At 40.6% G+C, this 17394-nt stretch overlaps 3 protein-coding genes across 3 annotated transcripts; all 3 read left to right on the forward strand.

The window, feature by feature from the left end:
- The first annotated feature begins 614 nt into the window (after positions 1 to 614).
- LOC130135189 (G-type lectin S-receptor-like serine/threonine-protein kinase At1g11330) lies at positions 615 to 2126 on the forward strand. The gene has a single exon (XM_056303731.1). It carries the CDS (start codon positions 768 to 770, stop codon positions 2124 to 2126), a length of 1359 nt encoding a protein of 452 aa, XP_056159706.1. The 5' UTR covers positions 615 to 767.
- Positions 2127 to 2385: 259 nt separating this feature from the next.
- LOC115661552 (G-type lectin S-receptor-like serine/threonine-protein kinase At1g11330) lies at positions 2386 to 4107 on the forward strand. The gene is made up of 6 exons (XM_030583798.2): positions 2386 to 2488; positions 2579 to 2778; positions 2851 to 3061; positions 3244 to 3481; positions 3568 to 3718; positions 3799 to 4107. The coding sequence occupies exons 2-6, from the start codon at positions 2596 to 2598 to the stop codon at positions 4105 to 4107; spliced, it is 1092 nt and encodes a 363-aa protein (XP_030439658.1). The 5' UTR covers positions 2386 to 2488; positions 2579 to 2595.
- Positions 4108 to 6827: 2720 nt separating this feature from the next.
- Positions 6828 to 17328, forward strand: LOC115661548 (G-type lectin S-receptor-like serine/threonine-protein kinase At1g11300). The gene is made up of 13 exons (XM_056303732.1): positions 6828 to 6989; positions 7086 to 7296; positions 7514 to 7751; positions 7840 to 7990; positions 8079 to 8369; positions 9163 to 9235; positions 13681 to 15003; positions 15341 to 15445; positions 15537 to 15739; positions 15831 to 16041; positions 16254 to 16491; positions 16577 to 16727; positions 16816 to 17328. Exons 1-13 carry the CDS (start codon positions 6855 to 6857, stop codon positions 17122 to 17124), a joined length of 3639 nt encoding a protein of 1212 aa, XP_056159707.1. The 5' UTR covers positions 6828 to 6854; the 3' UTR covers positions 17125 to 17328.
- Positions 17329 to 17394: the final 66 nt, after the last annotated feature.

The following is a 17394-nucleotide window of genomic DNA, read 5'->3' on the forward strand; positions in this document are numbered from 1 at the left end:
TAGCGCTATCAAGTTTGGCTCATTAGGTGCAAAATGAGAAGTTTAGAAGGGAAGTGTTGGTTCAATGTGAAAAGGGTGATTACTTTAGGCAAAATTTTAATTTCAGACTCGTAATCGCAACGTAGCTTCTGAATTCAAGAAGTTCATCGAGATACCCTCACGTTTTAATGCAAATAGCTGCCTTAACTCAAACTACCCACACCATGTTCATTTCTCATCATATAAAATTCTGATGTAGAAACTTAAAAGATCATGTTTAATGCATCAGCATTTTCAAGTGGCACACTACACCAACGTTCTTGAGAGTCACAAGTCAAAGTGACTCCTTTGAAGAATTTATGACGAGTGAAGAAGCATAATGTTAATGAGAACCACAAGATTGAAACCGACTGAGTGGAGATGACAGACCCAACTGGCCTATACTGCACTGTGAAGTCCACTACCTAGAAGACTTATGCACAAACCATTTTGGCCTCTAGCAAGTAAAATCATGGCATTGACAGCAACAGCCGATGTGGGAAATTTTCCGGTTAGAGTGATGAGACACTTTTCAGATTTTCCACTATAAATCTCTTCATGGAGCTTCTGAAGCCCATCAGCCAGGACACCTAGAAATGATCTTCCACCACAAGTCCATAATTTTGAATTCCACCCCCTTGTCCTGACCTTCAGGTTGTGGATTTGAATGTCCTTGGTCCTCTCTCTATCCGAAGCCAGTAGCAAATCCAGTTTCTTGGTTGTTGTCGAGAAGAAAGATTCAAGTAGTCATGATCCTTCTGAGAAGAGCAAGATTGTATTCTCTCTTCCTAATGTGTCATTACGCGGTGAAACTTTGCGTTGGGGGGGATGTCATTACAGCATCTGGCTACATCCGAGACCCTGGAAGTATAACATCGAGTGGAGGTCTCTACAAATTGGGATTCTTTAGCCCTAATGGTTCTGCAAATCGATATGTTGGAATTTGGCATAACAAGATTCCTGCATATAATATCTTCTGGGTGGCGAACAGGGAGACACCGATTTTAGACTCTTCAGGTGTTGTGATAATATCTGATGACGGAAATCTTGTGATCACGAATGGAAAGAAGGAAGTAGTTTGGTCGTCGAATGTTTTGACGTCTGCTACAAATAGAACAGCCCAATTATTAGATTCTGGTAATCTTGTCCTGCTCAAACAAGGTTCAAGCTCCGGGGCAAATGATTTGGACATACTCTGGCAAAGTTTTGACCACATGTCTGACTCATTCTTGTCAAAAATGAAGCTAAGCACTAACGTAAGGACAAACGAAAAGAAGTTTGCCTCATCTTGGAAATGCCCTTCCGACCCATCAGTTGGAAGCTTCATGATTACCCTGGAACCGCTGAACATTCCTGAAGTTGTCATTTGGAATGGCAGCATCCGGTATTGGCGGAGTGGTCCATGGATGGGTAAAGGTTTCATTGGAATAGCCGAGATGCAGACCGTCCATCCTGATGTGTTTAACATATTAGCTGCTAAGGATGGAACTATGTATTATACTTACAATTTTGCTGAGCCGCATTTTTCATACTTCGTACTGAAGCCCAATGGAAATTTGGTGCTGCCATTCTGGCATGAAAAAGAGAACTACTGGGAAATTTTTTGGTCGTCTTGGGAGAGTGAATGTGATGTTTATGGCAAGTGCGGGCCGTTCGGAATCTGCGATGCCAACACATCACCTATTTGCAACTGCGTGAGAGGCTTTGAGCCTAAAAACATTGAAGAATGGAGCGGAGGGAATTGGTCCGGGGGATGCGTCCGGATGTCATCACTGCAATGTGAAAGGATAAACAATGGTAGCACTAAAGCGGGAAAAAAGGATGGATTTATGAAGATAGAGAATGCAAAAGTGCCAAATTATGCAATTAGGGATTCCCCGTTGGAAGACCAATGCCAGAAGCTGTGCTTAAGTAATTGTTCCTGTTTAGCATATGCATATGAAGCTGGCATCGGTTGCATGTACTGGAGCGGAGACCTAATTGACATACAGAAGTTCTCCATGGCCGGAACTGACCTTTACATCCGACTCAACCACGCAGAAATTGGTGAGTTCATTCATCAATCTAAGTTCTGTACAATTTGGTATCCTATCGCAACTGATTCCTAGATGTTTAAGCATTAGCCGGTATACTTCCTATTGACTCAACCATCAGAAAATTATTTAATAAGAAAAAAGAATTATATGGATTTAAAGTGCTTTTTGGCTTTTATCTGCCAAGTCTAATTTTAGCTATGGTTCTTTCTGTGCTATTAACTGTTCTCTGTTGAACAAGGGTTCATAAAATGCTTTTTGTTGGTAGCTGCTTATACAGAGGCACCAGAGTCTGAGACACAGTTTATGCCTTTTTTTCTGGTCCGCAGGTGACAAGAGAGATCTGACAGCAATTATAGCAACTGCTGTGATTGTGGGAATAGTCATTTTCGTTATTGCTATATGCTTTTGCTGGAGAAGGTGGAAGAAAATACAAGGTAATCAGTTTTGTGGTCATTCGGTCTTGCTATCCATGCAAATGCCCGCTGCATGGACTGAATTACTTAATATGTTAATGGAATCTGCAGAAAGAAAAAGCACAGAAATGCAGTTTTCGGATAGAGAAGCATCATTAGTGGCTTCGGATAGAAACATGCTTGGAGAGAATTTGGGCAAAGTTAATGTCCAGGAGGTAGTGCTATATAAATTGGAAGAAATGGCGGCAGCAACAAGCAACTTTAGTGACACCAATAAGCTAGCACAGGGTGGATTTGGACCAGTATATAGGGTAATAATTTTTCGTGTGGAGGACAGTAACATTGTTTTATATTTCAGCCACTGAGTAAGTCCTTTTGTGCAGGGGAGACTGTTAAATGGGAAAGAAATAGCAGTCAAAAGACTATCGAAAGCCTCAAGACAAGGGTTCCAGGAGTTTATGAATGAATTGGAGGTCATTTCCAAGGTCCAACATCGAAATCTTGTTAGAGTCCTTGGATATTGTGTTGAAGGAGATGAGAATATGATAGTTTATGAGTTCATGCCAAACAAAAGTCTAGACGCTTTTATTTTTGGTAAGATTTCAATTCTTTTAAGATTGTCTAATTCTAGTCCCACTTTTTTCTTTGCCAAGCAAAGAAAATGATGTCTCATTCGTAATTTTAGCCGTGCATTGGACTGTACCTCCTGCACATGACTGCCATCTTCAGCATAATTTGAACTTGTCACTATGCATTTACTTATATTGTCTATTCAGATCCTCTCAAAGGGGAACATCTGGATTGGAAGAGACGGTTCAGCATTATTGATGGAATTTGTCGAGGCCTACTATATCTTCACCGGGATTCTAGACTCAGGATAATTCACAGAGATTTGAAAGCGAGTAATATCCTGTTGGATGAAGAGCTCAATCCTAAAATTTCTGACTTTGGAACAGCTAGGATATTTGGAAGCAACGAAGACCAAGAAGATACGCGAAGAATTGTGGGAACCTAGTTAGTACCTCTTTACATGTTGAAGTAATTAATGATTTTATTTTCTACTCAGTATATGGAATCTGAAAATGTTTGATGAAACGCAGTGGTTACATGGCTCCTGAATATGCAATGGATGGGCGATTTTCGGAAAAAACAGATGTCTTTAGTTTCGGCGTGATACTGTTAGAGATCGTATCTGGAAGACAGAGCACTGGTATTATTGAGGAAGATCGATCCTTGAGCCTTCTAGGATACGTAAGCGCTTACTGACATAGAACTCGACTTATTTCACTAAACTAACATAACTATAGCAAATTGACTCGAGTTTTTGGCAGGCGTGGAATTTGTGGAAGGAAGACAATGCTCTAGCACTAGTGGACCCAAAATTCTCCGTCAGATACTTCGAAACTGAGGTTGAAAGGTGTGTAAAAGTGGGTCTTCTTTGCACACAAGAACTCGCAAAAGATAGGCCTACCGTTTCAACTGTTATTTCGATGCTCCACAGTGAAATTGTGGATCTTCCTGATCCAAATCAACCTGCGTTCACTGAGAGGCAAACAACTGGAGATACAGATTCCTTGGAACCTAGCCCAGATGGATGTTCTATCAACAATGTTACTCTCACCACTATTATAGGCCGATGAAGAGTGTCCTCGAAATGGACATATTTGAAAACTTAAGCTCAAAGCTGAAGGTTTATCACATTATTGTAATCTGTTCTTATTTTTATCCAAAAGTACTATGTTCACTGTTCGTTGATTCTTATGTTGAGTGGTGCTGGCAAATGTATTAAACACAAAACAAGAAAATTGAACAGGCCAACTTCTGTAACTTGGTGACTGTTTGGTGCTTATTAAGCATGAAGTGCCGGTTGGAGCAGTGCTCTCGCAAAATGGGATATGGTGACCTAGATTCAGTTCACGTGAGCAACATTCATTTTGTGTCAATAGAAGTTACTGAAATCTAGCAGTAAGACCACCAAAATAGGGAGCACTTGCAAGGTGCAGCATGCATCACAGCGTGGTACACTGGGTAAAGATCTCAGTTGCAAAGGTTAAGAGGGTTGAATGAAAGCATATTCTTCTTCATGGAAATGAACACTCTTGTGGATTTCTTCTTTTAAAACATGTTAGGGCCACAGAAAATGAGGGGAAGTGAAGTGATAGGTGACAATGGCAGAGTGAAAATGAAAATGAGTTTGTGATTTTCTTGATGTGCAATTGGAGAAGAAAGGACAATTGAGTTGACTATTTTGCCCTTGCTAGTGGGTGGATAGAGCACCGGGCAGCACCGGTCCAACTTAGTACAATCAGAAGCCCAAGATGAAATTTTAGGTCGGATTGAACATAATATAAAGGGAAAAAAACATAAAAAACTCCAAACTATATCCAATGTAATACATTTACCTTAAACTTTTTATTCTGTGATACCAAAAGTCCTAAACTTATACCTGTGTGGCACATTTACTGTTCATCAAGCAATGAAAAACGTTATAAATCTACCTATATGGACACTGGAAAGTAAACGATATTGACATGGTATCTATGTGGCTTAGGTGAAATAAAAACGACTTTTATTTTGATTGAAAAATCATTTGACAGAATATTGACGAAGAGTAAATATTTCACATTGGTACAAATGAGGGGTTTTTCTTTATGTTACAAGAAAAAGTTTTGGGTAAATGTGTTAAAGTGGCCATACTTTAGGGTTTTTAATGTCATAGAAAAATTTTATGGTAAATGTGTCACAATGGGCATAGTTTGAGAGTTTTGGTGGCTTTTTACCTAATTTAAAACATACTTAGGGTGTGCTTATTTCAAAGAAATTTTCATGACAAAGGAAAACATTTTCAGGGAAATTAATTTTCAATAAAAATGTTTTTCCCTTTTTAGGTTAGGAAATTTATTTTCCTAATTTTAAGCATATTAACCATAAATTATTTTTATAAAATTGATACTTTTTTCACGCAAAGTTATTAATCGTCTACAAAAATATTGCTTACCTATATATTGTAATAGATTTTTCTCATTAAAACTTACTAAATGATAAAAAAGAAATTATTAAATAGTAACTCCTGATATGTTGAAGAATGGTTATTATAGAAATTCACTAGTTATATAAAAGCATTACTAGTGACTATAGATAGATAGCTAGATGCCTAATTTCTCAATTTGAAAAGTTTTTATTTTTATATATCTATATATTTGAGATTATGAATAGCTATATTAGATAATTCCGATTCTATCCAAACAGCAAAGTGGACAAGTCTGGACACTCGTGCCATATTTAACCTAAATTAATATTGGTGTCACAAAAAATCTAAACTTGATACCCTCTGGCCATATTTATCCAAACTAATTCTCATGTCATAAAAAATCTCAAATTGGTATCCCTGTTAGCTACAATCTCCAATATCCCGTCAGCTTACGTTCAATTTTCTTACACGAAAATTAGTTTAGGGTAAATTTGACATAACCGTATCAGTTGTGATTTTTTATTACACGAAAATTAGTTAAGGGTGAATGTGATACGAGAGTATTAGTTTAGGATATTCTAAGACATGGAAATCAATTTAGGGAAAATGTGACACGAATAAACCGCTTTGGAATTTTTATGGTATTAGTCCATCCCCATGGAGACCCAATCAGTGTAACGAACAAATTACAAAACAAAATTACCCGACGCCCATCCCGACCTTTACGCCCGGGACAACCTCCCAAAGTCTCATGTCTTCATTGCCCAAACTTTGGTTTCACGCGTAGTCTCTCTTCTTGCACGGCAAAATGATAGCGACAGTTTGAATTCGGAAAGCGTCCGGAAAGCAGGGTCCCCTCCGACATGTCATTTCGTTCCGTACCTCCATGGTCGTCTTGCGCGAAAAGATCGACCAACCATTCAATCTTCGTCCCTCAAATCTGCATGCTCTATTCAAGTCACTGAGATGTGACTCCTCCTCGTCCTCTCCCACTTGCCTTGACGGGTTCAGTGGCCCCAGGAAGTCGGCGCGGGATGGTCTTTGATCATTTTCATTCCCCGCAGCCCGTGAGGCGGCGAACAGGTGGAGAAAAATAGAGATCTTTCGTGTTTCTACGTGGTCTGAGACATCAGTTCATGTCTCCGTTCTGATCTGCAGGTGAAACGAGACATCTGAGAGCAATCATAGCAACTACAGTCATCATAGGAACACTCATTGTCATAGTGACAATATGGTTTGCCAGGAGGAGGGCGAAAAAGAGAGGTAACGAGTAATGCAGCTATTCCAGGCATGCCATTAAGTTCTGAGTTTGCATGGATTATTTAACAAAGACCGTTGTCTGGAACAGCAGTAAAGGAAAGCAAGGAAAAGCGTTTATCCAATGGAGAAGCAACTTTAGTGGCTTCTAGGGAAAATATGCTTGGGGAGAACTTGAGCAGAGTTAAATTCCAGGAGTTTGTGCTGTATAAAATTGAAGAATTGGCTGCGGCAACAGGAAACTTTGGCGACGCCACTAAGCTTGGACGAGGTGGTTTTGGGCCAGTATATAAGGTATAATTATTGATGTAAAGTATCATATATGTGAGTGGGTGGGTGTGTGAGTGTGTGTGTGTCAATTTTAGTGGCTCATTTAGTCCCTGTGTACAGGGCACACTCCCAAACGGTCAGGAAATCGCAATCAAGAGGCTATCGAGAGCATCAGGACAAGGGCAGCAAGAATTTATGAACGAAATGGTGGTCATTTGTAAGATCCAACATCGAAATCTCGTTAGACTGCTCGGATGCTGTGTTGAAGGAGATGATAAAATGTTAATCTATGAATTCATGCCCAACAAGAGTCTAGACACATTTCTTTTTGGTAATATTTCTCTTTTTCAGTGCTGCCTCAAACTATCATTTATACCACTATATCCGGAGAGCCTCATTTGTATAGTTAGCCATTTAAACAGGATTGGACAGTCCTGCTGCGGATGCTTCAACAATTCTGTTTGGCTTTGAACTTCTTTCTGTGCATTTCAATCTTTCCCAGTTGCAAAAAGTGAACTTTTTGAATTTTACTTCTATTGTCTATTCAGATCCAGTTAAACGAGTACATTTGGATTGGAGAACACGGTTCAACATAATTGATGGAATTTGTCGAGGTCTACTTTATCTTCATAGGGACTCCAGACTAACGATCATTCATAGAGATTTGAAGGCTAGCAATATCCTGCTGGATGAAGAGCTTAATCCAAAAATTTCGGATTTTGGAATGGCTCGGATATTTGGGGGAAACGAAAATCAAGCTAATACACAAAGAGTTGTGGGAACCTAGTTAGTAGCTCTTTATTTTTCGACGTTCCTAGTGATTTTATTCTCTACTCAGATTAAGGAATTTGAACCTGTTTGATGGATGATGCAGTGGTTACATGGCTCCTGAATACGCAATGGAAGGGCGATTTTCGGAAAAATCAGATGTGTTTAGCTTCGGAATATTATTACTGGAGATCATAAGTGGAAAACGGAACACTAGTTTTTATGAGGAAGATCAATTCTTGAGCCTTCTAGGACAGGTAAGCTCTCATTGATATGGAAGTTGGAACTGCATTGTGTTCTCATAAACTGGAACCCCAATAGTAAGTTGACTTGATTAATTTGCAGGCATGGCAGCTGTGGAATGAAGACAATATTCTAGCCCTAGTGGACCCAAACATTCCTGTTAGATGCTTCAAGGTTGAGCTTTTAAGGTGCATAAATGTGGGGCTTCTTTGTACACAAGAAAGGGCAAAAGATAGGCCTTCCATATCAACTGTTATCTCAATGATCAACGGTGAAATTGTGGATCTTCCCCGTCCAAAGCGACCTGCATTCACCGCAAGGAAAATAACCAAAGACACAGATTCCTCCGGACAAAGCCAAAAGACATTTTCTACCAATGATGTTACTCTTACCGTTCTTCAAGGCAGATGACGTGATTTGAATTTTTGCACCATTCTCACTGTGTCCTGTTCTTACTGTTTCGAGTTTGACTAGTTTTATTTTTTAGGCAATCTTGCTTGGAAATGTATACAAACGCAAACCATGAACTATTTTTTCCACGTAACAGTTCTTTACTACACATATTTGTGTCATCAAAAGTTGGGGTTCAAATATTTGGTACCTTCTGCTGGGAATAATGCTTCTACTTCTCATCTCAGGAGGCAGTGGTTTAGATAAAGTTCTGGAAAAATTGCGAGCAGCCCCCCTCCACTGTTGGGGGAATTGCAATTAGCCCCCTCCTTCAAATGTTTGCCACTACTCCTTGACGTATCTATTTGTTCCAAATTAGAATCCAAATCTTGGCAACGCTAGGAATACCCTCAAATCTGCAATAGCCTAAGTGTTCACTAATGTTCATCTCATATCATAAATTCAATGACATGGCTAGCTCAAAAAATTCCACTAATCCTGTTGATGTGAGAAAGATATAGCTGATTTTACTCGACGCTGCAGTCCTTGTTAATTGATTGAAGGATGTCAATCAGTATAATTAGTTGTAAGCAACTGGAAACCAAGTGCATAGAAATGTTCATGATACTGAAAACAAAATGGCAATTGAAGGAAAGCAATTGGGGCCACAATCTCGAATGAAGGCAACAATTTGAAATTAGCCTTATTGCATTTGAGCTTCTTTCTGTGCTTTTCACTCTAACCCAGTCACGATAATGATACAAAATTTCTGCATTTGCTTATGTTGTCATTTCAGATCCATTCAAGTGCGAGCATCTTGATTGGAGAAGATGGTTCAACATTATTGATGGAATATGTCGATGCCTATGGTACCTTTGTTAGTGGTCTGCCCTAAGAATCAATCAAGGTTGATACTTTAATATTAGTTGTGGATTAGGTTGTGTCGGAAAACCGATCTTCACTATACTTAGGTAGTCATAATGTGTTGCTAGAGACCGCTTATGACTTGTGGGCCAAAAGAGTTTTGGGCACACTGCTAATGTTTAGTGAACCTACAGGGTCGCACACAATATCGAACGGACTTAATATTGTCTATGCGCCTTGATCTACTTAAGAAGTAGATTTTAATTTATTCTCCTATTTAAATTATCTATGCGGTCGTACGCGTTATGAGATAACGATTAAACGTACGATTGAAGGTGGACGGTTTGGCGGGCCCAAATAGCCCGGCCCACTTCTTTTAATTCCGCTAGATAATGAGGCTGTATAAATAGATAGAGAATCGTTCTCTGTCTAGGGTTTTTTTCGATAGAGTATCGAAAAGCAAAAGGCGTTCAAGAAAAAGGAACTTCAAGATCTTTCGCTAGCACGCACTACAAAAAAATTGATTTTTTCCGACGAAATTTCCAACGAAAAATTCTGGAAAATTCGTTGGAAAACGAATTTCCAACAAATTTTCCAACGAAAAAAAATTCGTTGGTAATAGGTCGTTGGAAAATTTTCCGACGAAAAATTTCAATTTTCGTTGGAAATTTCGTTGGAAAACTCGTGACTAAATTTGTTGGAAACGAATTTTTTTTTCCGACGAATTTTTTTTCGTTGGAAATTACAAATTTTTTTTTGATCGAAAAATCGTGGAAAGTTTTTTTCCATCGAATTTTTTTTTTTGGTCGAAAAATTTCAATTTCAAAAATTTTTTTTTTGGCCGAAAAATGGCCCTCGCCGGCGGCGAGGGCCAGCCTCGTCGCCGACGAGGGCCGAGCTCGCCCAGATCTGGGCGAGCTCGAGCTCGTCGCCGGCGAGGCCCGCGGACCGGCGAGCTGGCGGCGGTTCCAAAGCCTCACGCGGCCGAGAAAGGAAGAGAGAGATCGGCCGGTTGGACGGTGGCGGTGAGGCGGGATGGGTGGCGGCCTCGCCGGCCATGGCGAGGGCCGATATCGCCATGGCCGGGCGAGCTAGAGCTCGCCCGGATCCGGGTGAGCTCGCCTCGGGCGACGGAGCTCGAGCTCGCCCGAGATCCGGGCGAGCCTCGGCCTCGCCGGCGACGAGGCGTCTGGGCGGCCCATGGTGGCGTCGGGAGCGCCGACCGCCATGGCGGGGCCTCGGCCCTGGATGGCCGCAGCGACGCCTTCGGGGACGGAGCCGACGTCGCGGATGACCCTGGATGCCGATCTTGGTGTCCATGGCACCGGGAGCCGAGTCGGAGGAGGAGGGGGGGCGGCGGGGAGGCGGCTGGGAGAAGGTGGAAGGCGAAGGAGAGACCGAGAGAGAGAGAGGAGGAAACAGTGGAGCGAGTCAAGCGTCGAATGGACTCGCCCGAGTTGAGGAGAGAGGGACTCGGAGAAGGGAGGCTTGGGGGGGAAGGAGATGAAGGAGACGGCCATGGCGGAGCAGAGGGAGCGAGCGAGAGAGAGACACTAAAATAATTGCCCGGAAATTTTCCAACGAATTTTCCAACGAAAATTGTATAAACTGAAATAATTGCCCGGAAAATTGAAATTCGTTGGAAAATTCCAACGAATTTTCCAACGAATTTTAAAAATGCCGAACGGTACCGGTTTTTTTTGTAATTCGTTGGAAAATTCGTTGGAAATTTCCAACAAATTTTTTTTTCGTTGGAAATTTCCAACGAATTTTCCAACGAAAATTGTATACAATGAAATAATTGCCCAAAAATTGAAATTCGTTGGAAAATTCGTTGGAAATTTCCAACGAATTTTCCAACGAATTTTAAAAATGCCGAACGGTATTGGTTTTTTTGTAATTCGTTGGTAATTTCCAACGAATTTTTTTTCGTTGGAAATTACCAACGAATTTTCCAACGAAAATAGTATACAATGAAATAATTGCCCGAAAATTGAAATTCGTTGGAAATTTCCAACGAATTTTCCAACGAAAATTGCACAAACTGAAATAATTGCCCGGAAAATTGAAATTCGTTGGAAAATTCGTTGGAAAATTCGTTGGAAATTTCCAACAAATTTTCCAACGAATATAAAAATGCCGAACAAGATGCCGGGTTTTTTGTAATTCGTTGGAAAATTCGTTGGAAATTTCCAACGGAAAAAATTCGTTGAAATTTACAACGAATTTTCCAACGAATTTTGTTTCGTTGGAAATTTCCAACTAATTTTCCAATGAAAATTTTTTCGTTGAAATTTCCAACGAATTTTATGACGAAATATAGTTCGTTGGAAATTTCCAACGAATTTTATTTACCGAAAATTTTTTTGTTGGAAATTTCCAACGAATTTTACTTTTCGTTGGAAAATTTGTCGCAAATTTGCAACGAAAATTTTTTCGTCGCAAATTTTCGTGGCAAAAATCCAGTTTTTTTGTAGTGACGTGGATCGTTGGAGAATTTCGTTCGTGTGTGTGGATACCGGTAGAGGCGCAACACTTGGGGCGCTCATCCAGACACAATCAGTTGCTGATTTATCTTCGATCTGCAAAAGGTACGTACCGAAATTCCTTTTTGATTTCAATATACACATGGATCCTGTCAAGGGTTCTATATTCCGCTGCGTTGTTTTTCGTTGTTGAACCCTACAACCTTCACGGGGACTCTAAGACTAAGGATAATTCATAGAGATCTAAAGGCAAGTGATATCCTGTTGAATGAAGAGCTCAATCCAAAATTTCAGACTTTGGAATGGCAAGGATCTTTAGAGGCAACGTAGATTCGTTTTCCGAAAAATAGACAGAACCTAAAATAGAATTGATTCGCTAATTGCTCGGGTCTTTTACAACAATAACCGGCGAATCCGGGTCGAGTGAACCGGCCAGTGACCCCAAACCGTGCGTGACGCCACGGACAACCTCTCAAGTCTCAAGTGCTTCTCACATAGCTTGGTTCGCACATTGTCTCTCTTCTTGCACCGCCGAAATGACAGCGACGACTCAATCCAGAATGCGTCCAAAGAGTCGAGAGTCCCCTCCGTCGTCGCCTCGTGCGAATGGATGGAGAGAGAGTTCGGACGGTGGCGATGTGATCTCGGTGCAGACGACTTGACCCGCCACTCAGTCTTCGTCCCTCAGTCTTATCTCACACAACCCACAAGCTGTCACGAGTCGAGGGAAGAAATGTGATGCCCGGTCGTCGTCGTCCTCCTCCTCTCGGGCATGGCTTGACAGGTGCAGTGGTGACTGGAAGTTGGGGGACTGACTTTCGTAGCTCGAGTAGGCCGCAGCCACTGGGACGACGAATGGGTGGAGAAAGATTAGAGTTTCAGTACGTGCGGTTTTTGGGGGAAATGAGAGGTTTTTTGCGTTCCTTGAAGACAGTAATTTGGGCCAATGCAGTTCACCCATCAGATGGCAAAGTTGGTACTTTCAGAAGGGTACCCGGGTGAAATGCGAGCAAGATATAATTTTTCTAACATTTTTTCTTAATCTAATATACACTAAATAATTTCTTTTACCTTTTCGATCGACATTAATTAATGATTGTTAATAGAAACAATCAGCTTATGACGTAGTTAACCGAGATTATCGACGACCAACTTTATTTTTTGGGTCTGAAAGACGACCGACTTAAGGAAGCTGACATTGATACGAAGTATTATATTTGGGTGCTCGAGGTCTTACTGCATTTAATTAGGCTGCAGCATGTATTGGCGAGCCGTGAAAGTTTCAAATGTTTTGAATTTTGAAAAAAAAAAAAAGTCGAGGGTGAATTCTTAAGGGCCCAAATTTATTGAGTCACGAGTTAACAATGAAGGAATGCTTGGGGGCTTATTTGAAATGACATTTTTCTCCCCTGAATGTTTTTTTTTTCTATGAATAATTTGTGAAAAATCATATGATTTTACACGAGTTCAAATGCTAATATCCATGTACTTTATGAAATTCGAGATGCTCAATACTTCAAATGAAATTTAAGACGCTAAGCAGAATCTCATGACCAAGAAGAAAGAACAAGAAATTTTTTTATATGTAGAACAACTGGTTTAAGTGAAGATGATAGAGATCCAATATGCAACGCCTATGCCGAATAATCCAGACCACAATCTTAAACTCTGCGATAAGATGTGGGGCCATTAGCCAGGAAAATCAGATTCTTCAATACCGGTTTCTTCATGGAGCTCCTTAAGTCCCTTAGCCAGGGACTATGTAAATGATGATTAGGCCATGTGGGTATCTCTTGTAGTGGGAAACCGCCATCACCTTCAACCACTAGGCCTTCCTCTGCAGAATTCTGATTTTCATCTTCTGTCCTCAAATTCACTTGAGGTTCGTGGTGTTCTTGGCACTTTCTCTACCTTAGCCAGTGGTGCTGTGGCAGCGTGCCGTGTTATGGGTTGTTGCTGAGGAGGAAAGATTCAAGTTCTCATCATGCTATTTCTGGGAAAAGCAAGATTGTTCTCTCTCTTTCTAATGTCTCATTACGTTGTTAAATTTTGCATTAGAGGAGATGTCATCACAGCAACTGAGTTTATCCAGGACCCTGAAAGTATAACATCAAGTGGAGGTGTCTACAGAATGGGATTCTTTAGCCCTAATGGTTCTGCAAATCGCTATGTGGGGATTTGGTACGATGATGTTCCCACGTATAATGTTCTCTGGGTAGCGAACAGGGAGAATCCAATTTTCGACTCTTCTGGTGTTGTGATGATATCCGATGATGGTAATCTTGTGGTCATGAATGGAAAGAGGGAATTAGTTTGGTCATCAAATGTTCCCAACAACTCTGTAAACAATGCAAAAGCTCAGTTGTTAGATTCTGGGAACCTTGTCTTACTCAAACAGAGCTCTAACTCTAGTGCAAATGATCCAGATACTCTCTGGGAAAGTTTCCAGCACATGACCGATTCATTCTTAGCAAAAATGAAGCTTATCACTAGCTCAAGAACAAATCAGAAGCAGGCACTAACATCTTGGAGAAGCGCTTCTGATCCATCAATTGGAAGCTTCTCGGCGAGTCTTGGTACACAAAACATTCCTGAACTTTTCATTTTGAACGGCAGTTCTCTGTATTGGCGGAGTGGTCCATGGAATGGTAATATATTCATTGGAGTACCTAAGATGCAATCAGTCTATATTGATGGGTATAACCTGTTGGACGATCATGAAGGAACAGTCTATCTGACTTACAGTTTTGCTGAGGCGTCTCATTTGTCATATTTGTTATTGAAATCAAATGGGAATTTGGTGCAACCATATTTTAATCAGAGTAGCAGCTCCTGGGGGATTGTTTGGTCATCTCGGGTGAGTGATTGTGATGTCTATGGCCAGTGCGGACCATTTGGAATCTGTGATGCCAAGAAATCACCAATTTGTAGCTGCTTGAGAGGCTTTGAGCCTAAAAACTTTGAGGAATGGAGCAGAGGAAATTGGTCCAGTGGATGCATCCGGACATCATTGTTGCAGTGCAATGGAACTACAAATGGTAGCAGTACAGCCGGCAAAGAGGATGGATTTTTAAAGCTGGAACTGATGAAAGTGCCAAATTCTGGACATTTTTTTTCTACTCTTGAAGATGTTTGCCGAGGAAATTGCTCAATTAATTGTTCGTGTGTAGCATATGCATTTGACTCTGGTGTCGGCTGCATGCACTGGAGAGGAGACTTAATTGACCTGCAGAAGTTCTCCGATGGAGGAACAACTCTTTACATTCGGCTGGCCCACTCAGAACTTGGTAAATTAACTTTACTCTTAGATGATGGTTCTTATCAATTTGGTAAAACAGCTTATGTTTAGATGGATCAATACCTTCAGCTTGACTCATTCTTCAAAACTTGGCGGTTTTCATTAACAAACCAACACACGCACATGCGCACGCTCAAATATAGGCTCGAGCAGGGTCTAATATGGAGCCCTGATAAAGGAGCAGATTTTGCCTATCTTCTTGACTATGACCTAGTCTCCTTATTAGCTATAAAACAAGTGTTCCAAAATGATTCGTTTAGTAGTTGCTTACTAGCAGCATCAACATAATCTGAGGCATCAGTTTATGTCTCCGTTCTGATCTCCAGATGAAAAGAGACATCTGAGAGAAATCGTAGCAACTACAGTCATCATAGGAACACTCATTGTCATCATCACAATATGGTTTGCCAGGAGGAAGGCGAAAAAACGAGGTAACGAGTAATGCAGGTGTTGAATCTTGGAATTGCCAATAAATATCTGAGTTTGCATGGATTAAACAACAAACGTTGTTTGCTGGATCAGCAGTAAAGGAAAGCAAGGCAAAACATTTGTCCGGTGGAGAAGCCCCTTTAGTGGTTTCTAATGAAAAAATGCTTGGAGAGAACTTGAGCAGAGTTGAATTCCAGGAGTTCGTGAAATTTAAAATTGAAGAATTGGCCGCAGCAACAGAAAACTTTGGTGAGGCCAATAAGCTAGGACGGGGTGGTTTCGGGCCAGTATATAAGGTATAATTATTCATGTAGAGTTAAGTATTATATATGTAGGTGTGTGTGTGCGCGTGTTTATTTTAGTAGCTCATTTAGTCCCTGTGTACAGGGGAGACTACCAAACGGTCAGGAAATAGCAATCAAGAGGCTATCAAGAGCCTCAGGACAAGGGCAGCAGGAATTTGTGAACGAAATGGTGGTCATTTGTAAGGTCCAACATCGAAATCTTGTCAGACTTCTCGGATGCTGTGTTGAAGGAGATGAGAAAATGTTAATCTATGAATTCATGCCAAACAAGAGTCTAGACACATTTCTTTTTGGTAATATTTCGCTTATTTCAATGTTTCCTCAAACTATCATTTATACCATACATCCGGAAAGCCTCATTTGTACAGTTAGCCATTTGAACATAATTGGACTGTTCTTGCTGCAGATGCGATAAGTTTTTTGTTTGGCTTTGAACTTCTGTGCAGTTCACTCTTTTACAGTTGCAAAAATGAATTTTTTGCATTAAACTTCTATGTCTATTCAGATCCACTTAAACGAGTACATTTGGATTGGAGAACACGGTTCAACATAGTTGATGGAATTTGTCGAGGTCTTCTTTATCTTCATAGGGACTCTAGACTAAGGATTATTCATAGAGATTTGAAGGCAGGCAATATCCTGCTGGATGAAGATCTCAATCCAAAAATTTCAGACTTTGGAATGGCTCGGATATTTGGGGGAAACGAAAATCAAGCTAATACACGAAGAGTTGTGGGAACCTAGTTAGTACCTCTTTAATTTTGATGTTCCTAGTGATTTTATTCTCTACTCAGAATAAGGAATTTGAACCTGTTTGATGGAATGCAGTGGTTACATGGCTCCTGAATACGCAATGGAAGGGCGATTTTCGGAAAAATCAGACGTGTTTAGCTTCGGCATCTTATTACTGGAGATCATAAGCGGAAGACGGATCAGTAGTTTTCACGAGGAAGATCAATGCTCGAGCCTTCTAGAACTGGTAAGCTCTCATTCATATAGAAGTTGGGACTGCATTCTATTTTCGTGAACTGGAACTCCAATAGTAAATTGACTTGATTAATTTGCAGGCATGGAAGTTATGGAACGAAGACAACGTTTTAGCACTAGTGGACCCCAACATACCTGTGACATGCATTGAGGTTGAGCTTTTAAGGTGTATAAATGTGGGGCTTCTTTGTACACAAGAAAGGGCAAAAGATAGGCCTTCCATATCAACCGTTATTTCAATGATCAACAGTGAAATTGTGGATCTCCCTCGTCCAAAGCGACCTGCGTTCACCGTGAGGAAAATAACCCAAGACACAGATTCCTCCGGACAAAGCCAAAAGACATGTTCTGCCAACGATGTTACTCTTACTGATCTTCAAGGCAGATGACATGATCTGAATTTTTGCACGATTCTCACTACATTCCCTGTTCTTACTGTATTCAGTTCGACTAGTTTTATTTTTAGGCACTCTTGCTTTGAAATGTATAGAAACGCAAAACGTGAACTATTTTTTCCACTTTACAGTTTTTTACTACACATATTTGTGTCCTCAAAAGTTGGGGTTCAAATATTTGGTACCTTCTGTTGGGAATATTGCTTGTACTTCTCATCTCAGGAGGCAGTGGTTTATATGAAGTTCTGGAAAAATTGCGGACAG

The sequence above is a fragment of the Syzygium oleosum genome, unplaced genomic scaffold (assembly GCF_021117445.2).
Source record: "Syzygium oleosum isolate NSW1041296 unplaced genomic scaffold, Sole_v2.1 Sole_v2.29, whole genome shotgun sequence".
In the NCBI taxonomy this organism is placed as follows: Eukaryota; Viridiplantae; Streptophyta; class Magnoliopsida; order Myrtales; family Myrtaceae; genus Syzygium; species Syzygium oleosum.